The sequence below is a fragment of the Megalobrama amblycephala genome, linkage group LG23 (assembly GCF_018812025.1).
Source record: "Megalobrama amblycephala isolate DHTTF-2021 linkage group LG23, ASM1881202v1, whole genome shotgun sequence".
NCBI classification, from domain to species: domain Eukaryota; kingdom Metazoa; phylum Chordata; class Actinopteri; order Cypriniformes; family Xenocyprididae; genus Megalobrama; species Megalobrama amblycephala.
In genome coordinates this window covers 13,802,719-13,824,391 of record NC_063066.1, presented here as the reverse complement: position 1 = coordinate 13,824,391, position 21,673 = coordinate 13,802,719, and the positions used below count along the sequence as shown (strand labels likewise).

At 35.0% G+C, this 21,673-nt stretch overlaps 4 protein-coding genes across 7 annotated transcripts; 3 read left to right on the top strand and 1 right to left on the bottom strand.

The window, feature by feature from the left end:
- The first annotated feature begins 25 nt into the window (after window positions 1-25).
- Window positions 26-4,369, top strand: zgc:101583 (uncharacterized protein LOC494104 homolog). The gene is made up of 6 exons (XM_048175898.1): window positions 26-171; window positions 628-763; window positions 928-984; window positions 2,511-2,601; window positions 2,979-3,139; window positions 3,231-4,369. The coding sequence occupies exons 2-6, from the start codon at window positions 628-630 to the stop codon at window positions 3,881-3,883; spliced, it is 1,098 nt and encodes a 365-aa protein (XP_048031855.1). The 5' UTR covers window positions 26-171; the 3' UTR covers window positions 3,884-4,369.
- Window positions 4,370-4,927: 558 nt separating this feature from the next.
- Window positions 4,928-7,336, bottom strand: timm8a (translocase of inner mitochondrial membrane 8 homolog A (yeast)). The gene is made up of 2 exons (XM_048175899.1): window positions 7,121-7,336; window positions 4,928-5,623 (listed from the first exon to the last, which is right to left on the bottom strand). The coding sequence occupies exons 1-2, from the start codon at window positions 7,229-7,231 to the stop codon at window positions 5,462-5,464; spliced, it is 273 nt and encodes a 90-aa protein (XP_048031856.1). The 5' UTR covers window positions 7,232-7,336; the 3' UTR covers window positions 4,928-5,461.
- LOC125258802 (cytochrome b-c1 complex subunit 8) lies at window positions 7,312-8,928 on the top strand. 3 transcript variants are annotated; one of them, XM_048175900.1, is made up of 3 exons: window positions 7,312-7,449; window positions 8,467-8,638; window positions 8,748-8,928. In XM_048175900.1, the coding sequence occupies exons 2-3, from the start codon at window positions 8,485-8,487 to the stop codon at window positions 8,840-8,842; spliced, it is 249 nt and encodes an 82-aa protein (XP_048031857.1). In that variant the 5' UTR covers window positions 7,312-7,449; window positions 8,467-8,484; the 3' UTR covers window positions 8,843-8,928. The 3 variants fall into 3 exon arrangements, with proteins under 3 accessions (XP_048031857.1, XP_048031858.1, XP_048031859.1); XM_048175901.1 differs by having other exon boundaries at window positions 7,385-7,499; XM_048175902.1 differs by lacking the exon at window positions 7,312-7,449 and adding an exon at window positions 7,470-7,494.
- A 2,399-nt stretch (window positions 8,929-11,327) lies between these two features.
- Window positions 11,328-21,466, top strand: gsr (glutathione reductase). Of its 2 annotated transcripts, none has more exons than XM_048176545.1 (14): window positions 11,328-11,342; window positions 13,259-13,528; window positions 13,764-13,790; window positions 13,905-13,993; window positions 15,632-15,701; window positions 16,040-16,187; window positions 16,292-16,346; window positions 16,431-16,530; window positions 16,617-16,703; window positions 16,843-17,010; window positions 17,997-18,108; window positions 18,200-18,331; window positions 20,470-20,603; window positions 20,744-21,466. In XM_048176545.1, exons 1-14 carry the CDS (start codon window positions 11,337-11,339, stop codon window positions 20,891-20,893), a joined length of 1,548 nt encoding a protein of 515 aa, XP_048032502.1. In that variant the 5' UTR covers window positions 11,328-11,336; the 3' UTR covers window positions 20,894-21,466. The 2 variants fall into 2 exon arrangements, with proteins under 2 accessions (XP_048032502.1, XP_048032503.1); XM_048176546.1 differs by lacking the exon at window positions 11,328-11,342 and adding an exon at window positions 12,894-13,099.
- The last annotated feature ends 207 nt before the right edge of the window (window positions 21,467-21,673 follow it).

The window sequence follows — 21,673 nt, the reverse complement described above, 5'->3', positions numbered from 1 at the left end:
GAAGAAAAAATAAATTCCCCAAAATGTCCAGACAGACTAGGCAGCGGACTGACAATGTTTGACAATAGGGAAGTTAATAAAAAATATCTGGCAACCCGAGTTACAGTCACTTCAACAGGAAGTTTATTCACACGAGACTAAACTGCCACCGATGGACGATACGAATGCAAGGTTAGTCAGTTTAAGAATAATTTATATTTCTATAGTCTTTTAAATGTATTCTTAAAAGTTAAGTACCGTAACATGAAACGACAGTGTCTGCTAGCGTAAAATACATTAAAGCTAACCAAAATCTACCTAAATCATTCTAATAAGTAGCTTCCCCTCTTTGAAACTGCTGTGATCATGCATTTCCTGTAGTTATAAATATTTAGAGCAGATGAACAAATAACCTACAGTGACATTTTATGTTTTATTGTTTTGAAGAACTGGCGATGTGAAAATCAGGAGTGAGTCACATGATCTGATTCGCTTCCTATTTTATTCTGTGGCTGTGTTTTAACTCCTAGTGTGTTGCCTACCTAGACTTCATCTAGGTAGGCAGGTTTTTAGACAGTCCTGTCGATGTAACTAAAATATCTAATAGCCAAATTCAACATCTAGTTCTTCTATTATAACTACGTTCAGATGGATGCTGCAAACCGCTCTGACTTCTACATTGGTTTGGCACTTGCTGTAAGTTCCACTGTCTTCATCGGTTGCAGCTTTATATTGAAAAAGAAAGGCCTCTTACGACTGGCAAAAAATGGCTCTACTAGAGCAGGTGGGTGATTGGAATTTACCGAGTGACCTACCATTGCACAATACTTTATTATACAGTATTTGAATTGCATTGTTTTTTTGTTTTTTTTAATGCTTTTGACATTATGATTGATTATTTCCTTTTTCTTGTGCTGTCTAATCTGGTCTGTTCTCTCCATTATTCAGGTCAAGGTGGATATGCATACCTGAAAGAATGGTTGTGGTGGGCAGGGCTTATATCAAGTATGACATTATCATTTTATGTATTTATTTGTCATTAATAAAGCCGAATTATAGGGATTAACCAGAATATGGACCTTAATCAGATGTGCATGTAAATATGATCAGTGTATGTGGATTTATAGATCTTCTTAATTAACAGTGTTGGGGAAAGTTACTTTTAAAAGTAATGCATTACAATATTGTGTTACTCCCTAAAAAAGTTACTTTTTATGAAAAGTAATGCGTTACATTACTTTTGCGTTACGTTTTCTAACCTAGGCTGGGTTTGCTTGTTTGTTTTTTTAATAACAACAAAAAAAAAATGTTTGGCAAATGTTAAGGCCCTTTCACACCAGAAGTGAATAAGCCTGTGAATAAGGAAATGCATATTTACGCCTGTACAGAAAAGGGTGCAGCTCAAACAAACCTTTCAGCTGTACTGCTATTCTGGATTAAAGAAAAATATGATACAGGAGATGGAAGTTCAACACTCTTATTTCTAAAATAATTTTTGCTCGTTAATATGGTTGAATTGGATCATTGAGGGTTTCATTAATTAATAAAGTGTGATTAAATACATAAAGTATATTTGTGTAATTTAATATATTTAATTATTACAGGTTTGCGTAAAATTTTGAGATTGCTTTTCACTCTTCATTTTCATTTTGAGGAATACCAAATGTTTTTGTGCAAGTGAGATGAGTAAATGCATGTTCACATTTATAAAACTACAATAACCATCATGTTTACACAGCGCACACAACACCTGTGCACTTTATTTCTCTCAACATGGGGACAGGAGAGCTGTCAGTCAATAAATGTGAAAAAGTAACTTTGATATTTTGTTGTAAATTGAAAAAGTAATGCATTACTTGTTACTTTAAAAAGTAATCTGATTACGTAACTCAAGTTACTTGTAATGCATTACCCCCAACACTGGTAATTAATCACATTAATCTGTCATTATGAACCCCTTAAAGGTGCTAAAGAGGATGTTTTGTTTTATACACTTTGGCAATATTACTTGAAACTGTCTTTACTAACTGATAAAAGGTTTATTAGGTGCACTGAAAGGAATAATATTAATATACATCATCTGTGCACGAGGTAGGGCCTTAAAAACATCAGCCAATCGTTTACGCGATCATCGCGTAAACGATTGGCCCTCTGACTTGTCAATCACTGCCATGACGTTCCTTGTGCGAGACGTGCGCGGCTGCGCTCTCCAGTAACTTTCCACACTCTACAGGCGCCGCATACAATGTTTTTGTCAGGAGACAGGAGTAACAACTGCAGATTATGAGTTACCTGCGGTGAGTCCGACATAATGAATCCACTAACACGACACAGCGAATGCCGGTGGTAAACACTCGTGTTCCAATACTCGTGCATGAGTTTTGGGAGGCGTTCCCTCGAAATGGTGTGAAGCTGTGAAGGAGGGGGGTTGTTCTTACGCATGCGCTCATTTCGGTTTCTCAGTCGACGAAAAGATCCTCTTAAGCACCTTTAATCACAATCTTTTGTCTTGTCATGTATTTTATTTTTAGTGGGAATAGGTGAGGCAGCAAATTTTGCAGCTTACGCATTTGCACCTGCCACGTTAGTAACACCCCTGGGAGCACTGAGCGTTTTGGTCAGGTAAATCTACCTAGTAGTGTACACCACCATTCAAAAGTTAACAACTTTAATTGCAGTCACAGATGGAGATGGCGTCAGTAAGATTTTCAGCAGACATTATGAAACAATTGTGTTGATTAAATTGTGTCTATTTTTTTTCAGGATTCTTCAATGAATAGAAAGTTCAAAACAACAACATTTATTTTTTTTTGTTGTTGTAATATTATAAGTCTTTATTATTACTTTTGATTAATTTTATTCATTCTCACTGAATAAAAGTATACATTTCTTTAAAACATTGTATTGACCCAACACTTTTGAGATTATACTGGCTGTACAGTCTCAACTGAACATTAATTCTTTGTCTAAAATGTACAACCTCTTTTTTTCGTCATCAGTGCTGTGCTCTCATCATACTTCCTGAGTGAGCGGCTGAATATCCATGGGAAAATTGGCTGTGTGCTGTGCATCTTCGGTTCCACAGTTATGGTTCTCCATGCTCCGCAAGAAGAAGAGGTTGCTTCTTTGACAGCAATGGCAGAGAAACTCAAAGATCCAGGTAGTGTTCTACCTAATTGACAAATACACTACAGCATCCCGTGAGCTCTGTGCTGTTTTTGTAATAGTCGTCTTTCTTGCATGTATCACAGGATTCATCGCTTTTGCTGTCTGCATTGTCGTGAGTAGCCTGGCACTGATCATCTTTGTCGCGCCGCGCTATGGTCAGAAAAATGTGCTGGTGTACATCCTCATCTGCTCTGTGATTGGTTCATTATCTGTGTCCTGTGTGAAAGGCCTTGGCATTGGGATCAAAGAGCTGTTCGCTGGAACAGCTGTCCTGAAAGAGCCACTGTTCTGGGCTCTGCTCATATGTCTTGTGATCTGCATAAGTATCCAGATAAGCTACCTTAATAAAGCCCTCGACATTTTCAACACCTCTATAGTTACACCTATTTATTATGTCTTCTTCACTATATCCGTCATGGCTTGTTCGGCTATCTTGTTTAAGGAGTGGCTTCGAATGTCCACCGATGGGGCTGCTGGGACTGTTAGTGGCTTTCTGACCATCATCATTGGCATTTTTCTTCTCCATGCGTTCAAGGACATTAACTTTAGCTTGGATTCTCTACCTCTATATCTGCACCACGGACTTCAAGGCAGCACGTGGAGCCACCCGTATGTGGCTTTACCAACCGACGAGAGAATTACTGTGGACAAAAGCAATCTGAGTAAAGAAAGAAGTGCAAAGGGCTTTTTTCCTGAGAGTTTAGACAAGAGGAGCAATGGTACATTTATTACCTAGAATAATATTAGCAAAAACTGTCATTCCTCATGTGACTGCTAAAATACAGACTTACTACATGCTACTGTATGAACATACATTGCAGACCATTAATACTGTGAGAGTACTTTAATTAGCATTTTTTGTGTTTTAGTATACAAGGTACTTGTTTTACATATCTTCCATCTACAATATTTCTGTTTTCATCTTGCCATTTTTTTTTACAATTTCATACTGTTGATATTTTCAGAGTAACGACGATGTGCCCAATCACTTGCTTTAAAAACAAAAATCCTGACATAGCAGCATAATGTTTAAATATTTGCTGTACAGTCTTATTAAATGTTACATTATTTATTTTATGTCCAAACTAGCCGTGTTTAGAATATACATATGATTTGCCAATAAATATATTTTGGAAAAAAGAATATATGTATGATTACATTCATATCAAGCACTTTAAATTGCCTCATCTGTTCAATAAAAGCATGATATTGTTTAATAAAATGTGCTTGACTACTTATGTATATTGTTTAAAAGTTTGGGGTTGGTAAGATTTTTTTTTTTTCTTTTTGTTCTGAAATATAGTCTTTTATGCTCACCAAGGCTGCATTTACAGTATATACTTAAAAATATATAATATATTACTACAATTTTAAACTACTGTTTTCTGTTTTAATATTTTTTAAAATTGAATTTACTCCTGTGATGGCAAAGTTCAAAACAGTTTAGTTCAGGATAAGCATTTATTTGAAATAGAAATCTTCTGTAACATTATAACTGCCTTTTCTGTCACTTTTGATCAATTTAATGCATCCTTACTGAATAAAAGTAATAATTTCTTTTTAAGACATTTTAAAAACTTTTACTGACCCCAAACTTTTGAATGGTAGTGTATGTGTGTAATGGTAATGTCCTACAGTAGTGTTAGGGAACACATATCTATATATTTCTTAAGCAGCAACTGAACATAAGAGGTGGTGCATTGTTTTCTATGTATATATTCGATGTATATCTGAAGTGCCTGCTAAGCTATTTTAATAGATAGCACACCGAAACCTCTGAGAAGTCTCATTAGTATTTATTTAAGGAGCTTGAGCATTGTCTAACTTAAACTCTGCATTCTCCTGTGACATTTAACACATCATATGAATAACTGCAGAAAGCATATCGTCTTTTTATTTCAAGTTCACATTTCAACAGACACTAAATAAGCCACAAATCTTGAAACATTCCCTGTAAAACGATGAACTGTATACTTGGTATGTACTCTGACAAAAGTGAAACGCAGAGCCTCCTCCTCAATTCCAGATCAGATCTGTACAAAAGGACCTTTTCAGATGATGTTCCAAAATGTGTATTCAATTTCATACCAAAGTCTTAGAACTGGGAAATGTCAAGAACATCGATGGTAAAAAGAAGGGCTTGCTATGGGACTGTACATGCATCCATGTGATTTCAAATATATGGCCTTCAAAATAATAAAAAGAACAAAAAGAGGCACTTTTGTCTTTGAGAAATTTTCTGAATCCTGTATATAGCGGTTGCCTCACAGTTCTTGTTGGCATGACAAAGCCTCAATAAGTGGCTGAAGTTCTACTAGTCTGTCATGCTCTCTGAGAATGTTCCTCTACTCCTCTGAGTTTGCTCTAGTCTGTTGAGGATAAATTGACTTGTATCGATGAATCGTTCCACACAGTTTACAAAACACACCTCTGTCCTGGAGTCGAGCTTTGGACCAGGCTTATCCATGCACTTCTCCTGCAAAGACAAACACACTATGAGCTCCAAAGAAACCCACAACTGATGACCTTGCGGCATTTTACAAACCACACATAATAGTTTTGAAAGGCCTGTAATCTTTTGTTCATCCATTTTGGATTGAGCTACAATAAAGGTTTACACACTTCGGTAAAGTTGGTTTTATATTCGCACATTCGGACATCCGTATTCAATAGCCTTGTCAATCACACTACATTGGACATTCAGTGGACATTCACAAGTAAATATGCCATTAAAACAATACTTGCCTATTTTGATCGACTGTGAAAAATGTTGTAAGTTGACAATCGTTGGTTGTCAATATCATGTCGCTGCTTAAAATTCGCAAACATTAATTTATTGCACATTTATTGGAAAGTCTGAATTTATCAGAAGTCTGAATGTGCGAATATAAAACCAACTTTACCCAAGTGGTTTACACCACATATTACATGAGATAAATTAGTAGTGAAGTGGAAATGTTTACTTTTGGTTATGCATACATCACATCTCGCATGAACAGGATATACAGCTCTTTATTAACCATGTATATAAAAATATACTAATGTTTAAAAGTTAAGTAAAAATATAGAAATTAATACATTTATTTATTCAGTAATGATGCATTAAAGGGATAGTTCACCCCAAAATTAAAATTCTGTCATCATTTACTCACCCTCAATTAGTTCTAAACCTATTTGGGAAAAAAAAAAAAAAAATATTTGGAAGAATGTCAGTAACCAAACAGATCTCACCCCATATTGACTACCATAGTATTTATTTTTCCTACTATGGTAGTAACTGGGGGAGTGATATCTGTTTGGTTACTTGCATTCAAAGAAATTCAGGTTTGGAATTACTTCAGGTTGAGTAAATGATGACAGAATTTTTGTTTTTGGGTGAACTATCCCTTTAAGACAGTAAAGACCTTTATATTGTTACAAAGAAATTCTATTTCAAATCTTGTCTATATCAGAGTTTCCACAAAAAAAATTAAGGAGCACAACTGTTTTTAACACTGATAATAATAATAAAAGTTTCTTGAGTAGTAAATCAGCATATTAGAATGATTTCAGGATCATGTGACACTGAAGACTGGAGTAATGGCTGCTGGAAATTTGGCTTTGATATCACTAGAATAAATTCTCTATCTATCTATATATATATATATATATATATATATATATATATATATATATATATATATATATATATATAAAATTTAAATAAACAGTTACTTTAATTAATAATCATCTGTCGCAATATTACAGTTTTTATTGTATTTTTGTTCAAATGAATTCGTACCGAGAACCCCAAAGGGTCACAACCTCCACGACTAAAGAGGGCAGCACTCTAAATTAATTGTTTGAATGACATAATGAAACATCTTCCAAATCCACAGATCATAAACACGCCAGTGATCAGACAGCGTAGTGTCATCCCTCTCTATACATGTACGATGCCTTATGCAGCCCAACAGGACAGAAACAGACTCACCCAGCACACTTCTGTCATCTGATGAACTAGCTGCTGAAACCTCTGCTTTTGAGACTCGATCTCGATAAACTGCTGCAGTTGAGGGTCTGTCGTGACTCCTTGGTTATCCATTAGGGAGAAGAATAGCAAACGCTCCTTAATGCTAATATCTGGCCACTGTATTCAGTGTTTCAGCGTTATGCTGACCTTCACGTGTCTCGATAGCCAGGAAGCAGTAGAGCGGACCACCAATGAGAAAGCGCGAAATTAAAAGGAAACGGATATGACTCAAAGTTGCACGCGGAAGTTGTAGAATCCACAGCAGGACAAGGGTGTTAAGGAGCAGTGAGGTTGGTGTGCAGAAAATCTTTTCTTGCCCTTGTGTTTTGACTTTGGTGAGGTAAAAGTAGCGATATTATCTTAGTTTAACGATTTAGTGTATGTTTGTGGAGTATAAATGTGTGTGTGAACAGAGACAGTGCGATTGAGATGAATGTCAAGCAAGGTCTTACATAAAGCTGCTAGCCTAGCCACGTAACGCTTATAAATGTGACTAAAATGGTCAGTGAGTTTTCTCTGCACTCCTTGTCACTTAATGCTAGTTAAGTAGCTATTTAATTTATATGATTTTACCTTACTATATTCATGCATATCATAAGCTTTGCCAGATGATGTACAAAATACGTTTGAGTCTTGTTTATCAGCGTAATGTTAGTATTGAATTGATCAATGAGTAACATCTTTGTGCATTAAATTATTCTGACTCAAAGAACGTATTTTTGTACAATAACTAACCCCCACAGTGAATTTTTTTATATACATTTTTAACATGTAGCATTTATATATTTTACAGCTTTATATTCCAAGCCTGATGTTGTACATAATACAGCTGTTCAAATGTACTGTTTACATTTTAATTTTAACAAATACTAATTATTACATGAGGTAATGTAAAATTTTATTTGGATTAATATTGAAGGGGGAAATTTATAGACATTATAATTAATTAATATAATTAACAAAATAATTAAAATGTATACATTATAAATATTAACGCAAATTTTCTAAAACATTGCCCCATCAGCTAATTTAAACTCTTTATTATATATATATATATATATATATATATATATATATATATATATATATATATATATATATATATATATATTATTTTATTATTATTATTATTATTAATTTATTAATTTATTCTTGTGATGGCACATTTTTTACATTTACCGCTTGTTAAAATGTATTTAAATTAAGTGATTCAATTATTGACAGTCAAATGTTATTGTTGTCTAGATACTGTATGCTTATTTTATTTTAAACGTTACTAAATTTAAGCTTGGTTTAATTTCTCTTAGATCAGCTTTTTTGGCACAATGGGTCGTCACTTTGGAGATTTGGCCAAGATAAGGCATGTGATCACCTACAGTATTTCCCCCTTTGAGCAGAGGGCTTTCCCAAACTACTTTTCCAAGGGAATCCCAAATGTGTGGAGACGATTCAAAGCATCTATATTCAAGATTGCACCACGTAAGTCATTTTGGGACAAAATTAAGCAATGCACAGTTTTGTTTTTTTTTTTGTTGTTTTTTTTTGATGTTGACTAAACATCTGTACAAACCTGCATCTCTATTTACAGCCATGATTCTGATGTACCTGACCTACACATGGGGCAATCATGTGCATGAACAGAGCAAAAGAAAGAACCCTGCAGACTACGAGAATGACCAGTGAAATCGCCCCGCTGAAGATGTGTCCTTGTGTAACATTTTGTTTCTGTATAATTCATCAATAAAGAAAATATTTATGGGAAAAATGCATTTCTGACTTGTTGCCGCCTAATCACTTTGATTCAGTTTAGTGTAGGGGAATTTTACAGTTAAAGACCCAAAAGACCAGATATGGTGAATGAAGACCCGGAGTCAGAGTTTAAAAAATAAATTGAAAATTTTACTGAAGAATAGTTTGCCGTTTCATCAGCAGAAGCCAGCTTCAAGTCTCACTCTGAGTTCTAGGCCGCTCTGCGTACATTCACATTTCCACAACAATTATACTCTTAACACAGTGATTCTCAGCCTTTTTTGAGTAATGGACCCCCGTCATATTTGGAACCATCTTCAAGGACCCCAGAATAAAATTGGCTCATTGTTATCATTAATGATAACTAAGTATAATTTACTACTACGTTAGTTGACTTGTCCTATATTTAGTCATATTGTCAGTTGTATTATACATATATTATCTTGTCAACATGGAACATGTCAAATGCCAAAATATACAAAAATTCATGTTCAGATATTTTATAAGGACCCCCTGGCATTATGTCATGGACCACTAGGGGACTAACAGAGTCAACTAACTACATCATTGCTTCAGGTTGAATGATTCTGATTGGCTAAGAAAAATAGACATATTTGGTAACCTTCCACACATGGACAAATAGTCAGAAGCATATCTCCATTCGTCAGGATGCTGACGAGGGGACTCTGGATTTAGGTACTGGATGTCCTTTTGGGGTCATGACATGATTCTGTCTGCTCTCCAGCAGAGTGTCAGTTGTCCACCAGTACAAAGGACCTGCACTTAGTGCACATACACAGATACACATGATTTACATGTATGAACCTTTCTTCAAGGTTGAAGTTGAGCTTTGCTCTGAGCAGGAAACTTTGCTAAAACATACTGATAACATGTTCTTTTCTCTCAGTGAGAGGTACAGACTATATACATCATTATTCTCTAGTGTCTGAAAAGGAAAATAAATGCTTTAACATAAGTTGAAGAAGTCATTCAAATAATTTAATATTTAGACAGATAAATGTTAATAACTCAAAAGATATGTATTGAAGCGTCAGTAGATTCCAGAATCCACTCCTTCATTAGTAACTTGTTTAATAAAGTACCCTGATGTCATGCATCACTTGAGATTCATCATCTCATTTGTAATGGTCATCAGAAATATTTGAATCACAGGGGAGTCTACTGCCATTTTTTACTCCTACTGGATACCAAGGCAAATTTTAAGTGAAGGCAAAGGTGAGCAAGTTGTAGTGTTCTATAGAGGTTTATTTTTCTATTGTTACTTTTTGTTTTGGTATACAAATGAGTTTTTATACATGAAAATGAAACTTTTTGTTTCTATTAGCAAAGCTGTTGTCTGTCATATAAAGATTAAAAATACAGTAAAAATGGTAATATTGTGAATTTTTTTAATATATCTTAAAATGTAATTTATTGTGATGGGAAAGTTGAATTTTTAGTCTTCAGTCTTTCAGTACTCCCAGTCTTCATTGTCACATGATCTTTCAGAAATGATCCTAATATGCTGATTTGGTGCTCAAGGAACATGTGTTATTGTCATCAGTGTTGGAAACAGTTTTTAAGCATTATTTAACAAATAGAAAGCTCAAAAGAACAACATTTTTAATATGTTAAATGCCTTTAATGTCACCTTTGATACATTTAATACATTTAGTTGAATTGTGGAGACAACATTATTCTGCCTTGTTTAATTGTGTAAAGAATGAACCATATGAAGTAGCAAAGGTTTCTTGTTCTGATATGGTGGGCATTACAAGTAATGAAGTCCATAAAGCAATAATGCAGCTTAAAGATATGAAAGCCAGTGGCTTGGATCAAATTACTGCTGAACATTTAAAGTTTGCAAGCCCTAGGGTGGCAGTTCTCCTTGCTATCCTTGCTCCTTGTCTATGTTGACGGTAGCCCTGATGCCTGTTATTAAAGGATTAGTTCACTTTTAAATAAACTTTTCCTGAGCAGTGTAGACGCTGCTAAGTGTATTACTGCCCTCCACAGGCCAAAGTTTGAACTAATTTTTATATGCAATATGCTAGTTCAATAGTATATAAAAATTAGTTCAAACTTTGGCCTGTGGAGGGCAGTATTATGCTTAGCAGCGTCTACATTTCTGGAATTCTAATAGAGGAGAAGAAGAAGAGAGCTAGTTCAAGATGAGCATTTCTGGTTAAAACTTATATAATTTTCAATTTTTTTTCAGAAAATGAACGATGGTTTCACTAGATAAGACCCTTATTTCTCATCTGGGATCGTGTTGAACAATTTGAAGCTGCAGTGAAACTAATTATGACCTTGAACTGTTTGGTGCCCATTGAAGTCTACTATAAGGAGAAAAATCCTGGAATGTTTTCATCAAAAACCTTAATTTCTTTTTGACTGAAGAAAGAAAGACATGGACATCTTGGATGACATGGGGGTGAGTAAATTGTCAGGAAAAGTTTATTTAAAAGTGAACTAATCCTTTAAGGATAAAGCTTGCAAGGTGGGAAGTTTGGATAACTATAGACCAATTGTGTTAGCTAGTGTGTTATCCAAAGTTTTGGAAAGAAATTTATTAGATCGCTTAGGGGGATATCTTGGTACCACAGAAAATCAATTTGGTTTCAAGGCGCAGCATAGTACTGATTTATGTATATATGCCCTGAAAGAAATAGTAGACATGTATAAAAGACAAAGTTCCTCTATTATAATTGGCTTTATTGATGCTTCCAAAGCATTTGACAGAGTTAATCATCAAAAGCTGTTTGGTAAACTAAGACGAAGGGGTGTGCCTAATAGCATACTAAGAATCTTGGTATATTGGTATGCTAATCAGAGTATGGTAGTAAAATGGGGTAATAGTGTCTCAGCTCCTTTTGCAGTAAGTGAGTGCAACAGAGAGTTGCACTCACTTGACTTACTCTCACCAGCCTTCTTGTTTATATGAATGAACTGTCAGAACAATTAAGTGAATATAGGACTAGATGTATGCTTGGTAATATTTTAATTAATCATCTTATGTATGCTGACGATTTGGTTATTTTTTTTCTCCAAGCAGTGCTGGTTTTCAACAGCTGTTAAATATATGTTCTGATTATGGGATCACATATGATGTGCAATATAATACAAAAAAGAGTGCTGTCATGATATGTAAACAAAAGGAGATATGGATCTTAATTTTCCAGATTTTTATCTGACAGGGCAAGTACTAAATGTATGCACTAAAATAAAATATTTGTGACATATCATTAATGATGAAATGGGTGATGAGGATATGTACAGGCAGTGCCATATGCTATATGCACAAGCCAATATGTTGGTAAGAAAATTTTATATGTGTTCTGATTAGATTAAGATAAACCTTGTTAGAACATTTAGTACCACTTTTTATACTGCTCCTTTATCGGTCAAGTTTAAAAAAGTGAGCTTATGTAAGCTTCAGACTGCCCACAATGATTGTATGAGAATTATTTTGAAAAAAACGAGGTGGAGCAGTGCAACTAATCTGTTTTGTATGTCAAGAGTAAGAACTTTTATGGCTTTAATGAGAAATCTGATGTATAAATTTATTTGTCGTTTGGATAATTCACAGAATGTTATTATTATGCTGTTGTCGAATCCTAGGCAAAGTGTGCTCCGATACCAGTCATCTATGAGAAAATATTGGTATAATTGTCTTTTTTTCTTTTTTCTTTTTTTTTCTTTTTTTTTTGTATGTTGTGTTTCTTTTCTAATGGACCTTGAGTCCGGAAATAAAGTTGAATGAATTAATGAATTTAATGCGTCTTTGCTGAATAAAAAAATATTATTTTTTTGAAAAAAATATATGATTGGCCAAAATATATGTATGACAACCAAAAACAACACTAATTTCCATTCAATATAACGCTGCTGTCTTAATTTGTTTCTGTTGTGTAGCAGCATGCTGAAACGCGCATGCTCAGTTTAGCCCAGCTTCTATTGGTTTTCATCTCATTCTGACTTCGCAGTTTACATCGACACATTCTGTTAAAAACAAAACCATACGAATAAGAAGATGGGCAGCATAGATACACCTAAATAGTTTATAACTCAACACATCTAAGCAACAACACTTTATTTATTAAATATAATGTTTATAATGTACTGCAAACGGGGTTTCGCCACAGGTATATATGTAACGGCTGCACTTCATCGGTGAGTTTGTGTTCAGTGGTAAGTTGAGCACCCGGGATATTGGGAATGGGATTGACAGTAAAGGACAGTAATAAGCATGTGTAACTATGACTATTGTCCAGACTTGCTTCTGGGATTTACACACTATTGTGTCAATTCACAATGACTAAGCATTGGCTTTCACGTCCCTCCCATTAGTTCAACTACTGCGTTGGCCGGGGTGTTGGCTTCCTGCTTATGGAAATATTAAGCCCTTTGGCTCGACTGCGAGCGTCTTTTCTTACTCTTGGACGATCGCTGTCATCTTCTCGTAGACTCATCAGTCGCAGCATGGCCTCTGAATCCGTCACGCGCTTTGATTTTCTGGTGATTGGCGGAGGATCCGGAGGGCTGGCCGGCGCGCGGCGGGCGGCTGAACTCGGTGCCACCTCAGCCGTCATCGAAAGTCACAAACTCGGAGGTACCTGCGTGAGTAAAGACCATCTTGCTTCTGCAATACCACATTTCCCTTAGAGTCATATAGATGTGTTCTTCAGACGAGTTATTTACAGTAATTGGTCGCTGGATTAGTCACATGAACAGAGGTGTTTGGGAAAAATCCAGATCCAGCTCTTTTTTGTGTGATGGTTTAGTCCAGCAACTATGCATTTTTTTGTCTGCTGATATTATTGACTTTGGCCATTAAACTTCTTTTCTGCTGCAGGTGAATGTTGGTTGTGTTCCTAAAAAGGTATTTATATTTTTTTTTACTTTTATTATTACTCTCAATTGATTGCCTAATTTAAGCAGAACTGTTCATAAATAATGTTTTTTAAAAAAAATCTATCCTTTTGCATGCTTCCAGGTTATGTGGAATACATCCACTCATGCAGAGTACCTCCATGATCATGAAGACTATGGATTTGAGGGAGCAAAAGCACATTTCAGCTGGCAGTAAGTAAGATAACACTTGAGGGTTTACTTCTGGGTTGTTTGGTTTGGTTTTTGTGGATGTTGAAGATATAGGATTATGGCAAGCCATTGCAACAATAATTCTTTTATAATAAAATAAAAACTAGCATTTATTTTTGTGTTAATTAGTAATTTATGTAAACTTTACTCCACACCACACTGTCAGTTCAATCAAATATTTTTCCCAAGTTGTTAATGTAATTTAATGTAAAACAGGGCTAGACAATAAGGACTGCCCAATGGCCCGCGGTCAGCGTGAAAGACGCTTGGGACAGTTGACGTAATTGTCACTTGCCCGATCAGGCCAGTGCTGCGTCATCACAAAAGTTTATTATTGTTTAAGTATTTAAGTGTTTTTAAGTATTGTCAATTATTCAAGCACAAGAGGATGTGAAAGAGAACTAAATTCAGTACTTGCGAGTGGTTTTCTGTTTGAGGCTCGGCTCTCTGTGCGCACAAGTACTGAATTGAGTTCTCTTTCGCGTCTTGCACTGGGAAGAAAGCACAAAACAAAAGTATGTCAAAAAGTATTCACATAAACACTGTCAGTTATGTCTCAACTGAACGTAAACAGATGAGAAAGGAACTAATATTCCTGCTGCCATCTGTGCCATTAATGTTAATCAAACAACAAAAGACAAAAGAACATCACTGACTGATCTTGACTGAACAACTTTTGTTGTAGCTTTAATGAGGATTAATCTACATTTCATTTATACAGTGAAGACTATGCCGTGTTATTTTACGTTCGATTATTGAATTTAATGAATTGAATACTGTTAGACAGACTTATCTGAAAAAATTAACTTTGAAAAACACTGTTAATTTAATTTGTATCTAAGTAAGTAGGTAAGTAAGTAAGTAGTCTATTGTTTCTGGTAACCGAATTTGCCATTGAATTCTTTGGGAATCTGCAGTTCAGATATCAACATTTCTCTTCTGACTAGTATGTATTTAATAGTTTTAATAGTAATTAGTTATATTTGTTAAAAGTAATTAAAATAAAAGTACCTATTGTATTCTTACTAGTTAGTATTGTATTTTTAATAGTAATTAATTAATTATTTTAGTGTCATTGTTACATATGTTGCATGCAGTTACTATAGTAATAACTATAAATTATGCATAATTACATGCAACTAACCCTAAACCAAACCAAACCCTAATCCTAACCCTATAATAAGTACATGTAGTTACTTAATTTTACTCAGTACTTAAATGTATAATTACAGTGTAACAAAGACACCTTAAAATAAAGTGTAACTAATTACCAGTAACATTAGTAAAGACACTAGTTTTAAGGGATACATGTAATGATGGCTTGCCATAGAGGATATTGTTTCTGTAAGAAGATGTGGTAATTCTTGTTACAAAAAGGGATTTTTTACTCTTGTGATCATTGAGGATAGTCTAGTTCCTGCTTGCTCTGCTCCGTTACAGCTTTCAGTATTTGTTTTGCTTCCCTTTTGTGATAATGTCAGTACAGCTTTGGGTGATCTTGTCAGACACAAAAGCATAAGGTGGAGTAAAGCGTTAGAGAGTTAACCTGTCAGAATTTTGAATGATATGACAATAATAAATTAATGGAATAAAGGTCACTCATTTGGTATGTTTTTTCAGACTTATTAAACGCAAAAGGGATGCTTACGTTAGTCGCCTGAATCAGATTTACCGGAGCAACCTCGACAAGGTAGGCTGTGTTATGTTACTTTTCATTCAGCAAATTAAATGTAAAGTGATTTGTGGAAGATAAAGACAAAATCTGTTTATTTGTTTTTTGTACCAAATGGAATTTAACATGGTTTTCATTATCATGAGGAGTCAAATTTCTTGATCTTAAAGGCATGACAGCAAAGTAGTCCCATTTAAGCATCAGAGATGGTGAAAAATGATTGTTTTAGCACAAAAGTAGTACTAAGTGGCCCTTGAGGGAAAAAATTAAATAGCGTTATGAAAATGCATGATATGGCCTCTTTAAACATTTACGATTGGTAATGATGTGACTGAGTTGTTTGTGGTTGTTCATAGGCCAAAATTGAGTCCATTCATGGCTATGCAAGGTTCACAGACGACCCTGAACCTACAGTTGAAGTCAATGGAAAGAAATACACAGCAGCCCATATCTTAATCGCCACTGGTGGCCACCCGTCCACTGTCAGTGAAGATGATGTGCCAGGTGGGCTTATGTTTGTTCATTACGAAAAATAATGTTGGTGAACTATATCTTTAAAATTATTTTTTGACAACAGCTGCATTTTGTAAATTTCAATGTTATTGCAGGAGCCAGTTTAGGCATTACCAGTGATGGATTCTTTGAACTTGAATCTTGCCCCAAGTAAGTGATTGATTGCTAAATTCTACTTAAATTATTGTGTTTTCTTAGCTTATCATAAAATAACTGATCACTTTATCCACCTAGACGCAGTGTCATAGTTGGGGCAGGATATATTGCTGTGGAGATGGCTGGTATCCTTTCCACTCTGGGGTCCAAAACGTCCATCATCATCCGACAAGGCGGGGTAAGAGCCCTATTTATCGTCACCTGGATGAATGCCACTGTTATGTTAGCCCAAAGTAAGCAATGACTGTGTTCTTTCTTTTCAAGGTTCTGAGGAACTTCGATGCCTTGATAAGCTCAAATTGCACCAAAGAATTGCAAAATCAGGGTATTGACTTACGGAAAAATACTCAGGTAACTAGTACTGAGTAGTATTAAGTAAGGTAATATGTAGCTGGCCAGTCTGATGTATCAGTTTGTTTGGCAAATTTTCAGTTATGATTCTCCCCCAAACTGTATCTTATATCAATATATTAAAATACTTTGTTTACAGGTGAAGTCAGTGCAGAAGACTGACAAGGGCCTCAATGTTACACTGGTGACAAAAGACCCTGAGGACAAAGATGCAAAGGAGAAGTTGGACACCATCCATGAGGTGGACTGTCTGCTCTGGGCTATTGGCAGGGAACCCAACACTGCTGGCCTCAACCTCAGTCAAATAGTAAATATTTATTTCAATTTGATTAATATTATTGTTGTTGTTATAATTATAAATATGATTGGTAAAGTATTATTAGTTAAAATAATAATGATAAATACCTAAGAAACTTGAAATGGTCCGAGATTACAAAACACTTTATCTGTGGCATGATGTTGATTCCGGAAGAAAAAACTCACTTTATAATAGCAATTAAAAGTTATTTTTACAGTAGTGTACTTACAATGGAAGTCTATGGGCAATGGTATTGCACTGGGATAAACTTTAATAATACATATAATTTTGAAAGTATAACCACAAAACTTAAAGTCATCATGAAATGGAATTCGCTCTATTTTCTAAATGCATCTTACTGGTCTTATTGTGAACAATTCATCAATGCTTTTTTTTTTTCTTCTTTTTTTTTCTGAACCTTGTAATTTTTAATCAAAATGTCATGACTTGATCTTCTGCTGAAACAATATAATCTTTCCCATCTGCCTTTGTCTAATCAATGACAGATGGATAGAATGGATAGATAAATAGAAATCCCACCCTACATAATCCATTTCACTTGGATGTACATCACAATATAGAACAAAAGATCTGTCCCTGCTTCTTTTACATTGCAACTTTAAACATAATACATGAGACTAGTTTGATAAAATCTCTTACCAACCTTGTCTGTGCACACAGGGATTTAGTCACTAACGCATAACATTACCCCTTTTGTACAGAAAAATTAATAATTATGCTTAAACAAAAATACAGTCTGTACATTTCTGCTTTTAAACCCTCTGGAAGGCATTATAACAGTGTGCACACCATTTTTACTTTTTACAAACTAAAGGATCAAGAATACATGCCAGAGATGCTGTTGATGAAGTTCATATGAACCCAGAGCATTCCTTCAAATCGCAGAAGCCACACTAGATAGATAGTAGGATTTATCTTGGCACTGTATCACTTGGTGATAAAGTATGAATAACAAAGGGTGTATTGTTATTCAGGGTGTGAAGCTTGATGAAAGGGGACATATCGTGGTGGATGAGTTCCAGAACACTACACGTCCAGGCGTCTATGCAGTTGGGGATGTTTGTGGGAAAGCTCTTCTTACACCTGGTAACTTTAATTGTTTAGCGTCTGTTTAATGGCAATGTATATTCAGGTTATACTATTAAGCTGTTGTTATTTCCCTTTTTTGTGTGGATAGTTGCTATTGCTGCTGGCAGAAAGCTTGCTCACCGACTGTTTGAGGGCAAAGCAGACTCCAAAATCGATTATATTAACATCCCTACAGTTGTGTTCAGCCACCCACCTATTGGCACAGTAGGACTTACTGAAGGTGAGCTTATGTACAAATGATTTCTTACAGTATCTTGAGATTTTCATCAGACTCTATAAGTAGCTATTTTAGTATTTAGTATTCTATTTTGTTATTTTAGTTTTATTTATATACTATTACAGTACTGATTATTTTGAATTAGCTTTTGTTTGTATATATTTTCAGTTTTCATTTCTCAGTAATTTTGTTGTGCTTTTGTCATTTTGTCGTTTTTATATAAATATAGCTTTAATTTATTTTTATTTCAGTCTTAGTTTGAGTAATTTTAGTACTTAAACTTATTTTATTTCAGTTTGTTACCAAGGAAACATTTCTAATTTTTTGAAGTTTAGTTTACGTTTTTCATCTAATATTTTTTTTTTTTATTATTGGTAACTCGACAAAATTCCATTTGTTAACATTAGTTAACTGCATTAGTTAAAGTGTTAATTCACCCAAAATTAAAATTATCCCATAATTAACTCACCCTCAAGCCATTCTAGGTATATTTGACCTTCTTCTTTAAGCCAATCACAGTTGGAGTTATATTAAAAAATATCCTGTCTCATCCATGCTTTATAATGGGAGTGAACTGTACCATGTTTTTGAAGCCCAAAAAAGCACATCCATCCATCATAAAAGTAATCCATATGGTTCTAGGGGGTTAATAAAGGCCTTCTGAAGTGAAGCGATGCGTTTTTGAAGTGAAAATATCCATATTTATAACTAAAATCACTGTTTTCTGGTAACAGCCGTACGTGAATCTGGTTCCAGCGGAAGAGTGACTTCTAACTCGACGCAAGACGCATTGATGAGTGCGGAAGCGCAGAGGATAGAGCAAAACAAAACACTGATCATGATTTAGAAGTCTAAAACGAGAATTTTTAAAGAAAAATGTCGGAGAAGCTCAGCTTGTTGCCCAGCCCTTTTTGTTTGAACCGCGAGAGCTGTCTACTCTGACCTTAGCTTACCCTACTCCTACATCCTACGTCATATGCCGGGTTAGAGGTCACTCTTCAGACGGAAGTCAAGTCACGTATGGCTGTTACCAGAAGCCAGTGATTATAGTTTATAAAGTTATAAATATGGATATTTTTCTTAGAAAAATGCTTCGCTTTTCCCTTTTGAAATAACTGAAAACATTTGGCGAAGTGATATGGAACTGTAATGTGGTCAAGACCTGCCTAGAACTACTTCCGTGCATTCCCCTTTAAATAATTACTCATTTTAGAACGTTGATTAACCAATCAGATTCGAGCATTCAACAGCCTCATAGTATAAGAAAGTCATATACACCCAGGATGGCTTGAGGGTGAGTAAATTATGGGATAATTTTCATTTTTGGGTGAACTAATCCTTTAACACGACCTAACGATGAAAAATAATTCTAAAGCATTTATTAATCTTAGTTAATGTCATTATTTAAAGTGCCCCTATTATGCTTTTTTGAATATTACCTTTCATGCAGTTTGTAATATAGCTGCAAATTTTTAAAGATCAAAGTGCATTGTCTCTTGTCTCTGTTACAAACCTACTTAACAATGCAACAAATTTGCATAATGCCAGCCTATAGTCTTCATTGACTGCCCGTGAACGTCTACTTTGACCCGCCCTCAAACACTGTAGTTCTAGCTGAGGTCTGGATGAGTTTAGTTTGTGTTGTCGACATGTTGAGAAGATGCTGCAAATCCACTTTGCATGCACTTCAAAAGGATGAGGACTCATGCTGGAATTGATATGGAAAAAAACGTCACCATCGTTACTGTTCATATCCTCCAGAGCTGAAATTCAGATATGGTAATGGCCGTTTTGTTTCCGACACATGCTGTAAGCGGTAGACTAATCACAACAGACTGGGCTATCTGACCAATTAAAGCAGAGTAGGCTCTCGGAAAGGAGGGGTTTAGAGAGACTGAATCTTCGACCGTTTTCAGACTCCTTGAGAAATGAGGTGGTGTGTAATGTATGTTATGAGAAAATTAAAGTGTTTTTTTTTTTTACCTTGGATGCATGTAAACCTATTGTAGGAGACCTCCAAAACAAAATTAGGAACCTTTAAAATAGCATAATAGAGGCACTTTAATAATACAGTATTAAAATCAGAAGCTGTATGTGTTTATATTATTTAATGGATTATTTAATAATGTCATGTTTTGTAGATGAAGCAATCAAGACCTGGGGAAAGGACAACGTGAAGGTTTATACCACTTCTTTCACCCCCATGTATTACGCCATCACCACTCGAAAGAGTCAGTGCATCATGAAGTTGGTGTGCGCTGGCAAAGACGAAAAGGTGAGGGCGTAATCAGTCCTTCGATCATAAATGAGTATGAAATATCAATAAGGATCATTATTTAATTGTATTTGATCAGTCTCTTTGCTGTTACAATAAGTCATTTTCATTAAGTCACTTCTAAACCTCTTCTTTTTTAGGTGGTTGGTCTCCATATGCAGGGTTTTGGTTGTGATGAGATGCTTCAGGGTTTTGCTGTGGCTGTTAACATGGGGGCTACTAAAGCAGACTTTGACAGAACCATTGCCATCCACCCAACATCCTCAGAGGAGCTAGTAACACTACGCTAATCAAGTGTTCATATCCCAACATGCTACTTCAGAACAGATTGTGTTCCAATCCAAACAATAAAAAAAAATGCAATTTCTTGGACTATTCTTTTAACATCTACATGTCTAGCATTTTGTAATAAGAAGCATATACTTGGTTTGTTGTATCTCTGGGGTCATGTACTATTGCTAGTGATTAAGAAAGACACAATACAGCAACCATTCATCAGGCTGTGTCTTTTGAACATTACATTGTTGTACCCCATCACTCAGAATTTTCACAGGTATTATTGTTTGATTGGAACAGGGTCAGATGAAGGCTTGGAGATTAAATTTGTTTATAGTAAAACACAGTTGCTTTGCTCTTACATTTCTAGGAAGTTGAATTCAGAGAGTTGCTTTCAATAGTAGTGGGTAGTAAGTAGTGCTTATTTAATATTTGTAAAATAAAACTGGATATGCACACTTGAGCATAGACCCTGAATATATTTACAAAATAAATTTGCATCTTTGTGTGGTTAATAGATAATTTCTTAATATATGTATTGACATTGTCAATATACTTATTAATAAACTTGTCACTTTTCATAAAAACATGTTGACATTGTTCATCAATTCTTCAAAAGCTTGAAGTGAGCAACTGTTTTGATTCATACATATGAAGGACATAGGACTGACATTTCGCCACTTACTGTGATGAAAAATGGGGTCATTTGCAAGGGTGTGTGATGGAAGGGTACAGAGGCAAAACAGGAAGAGGTAGAAGAGGCCAAGATTGTAGACCTGTTTCTGATGAAATAA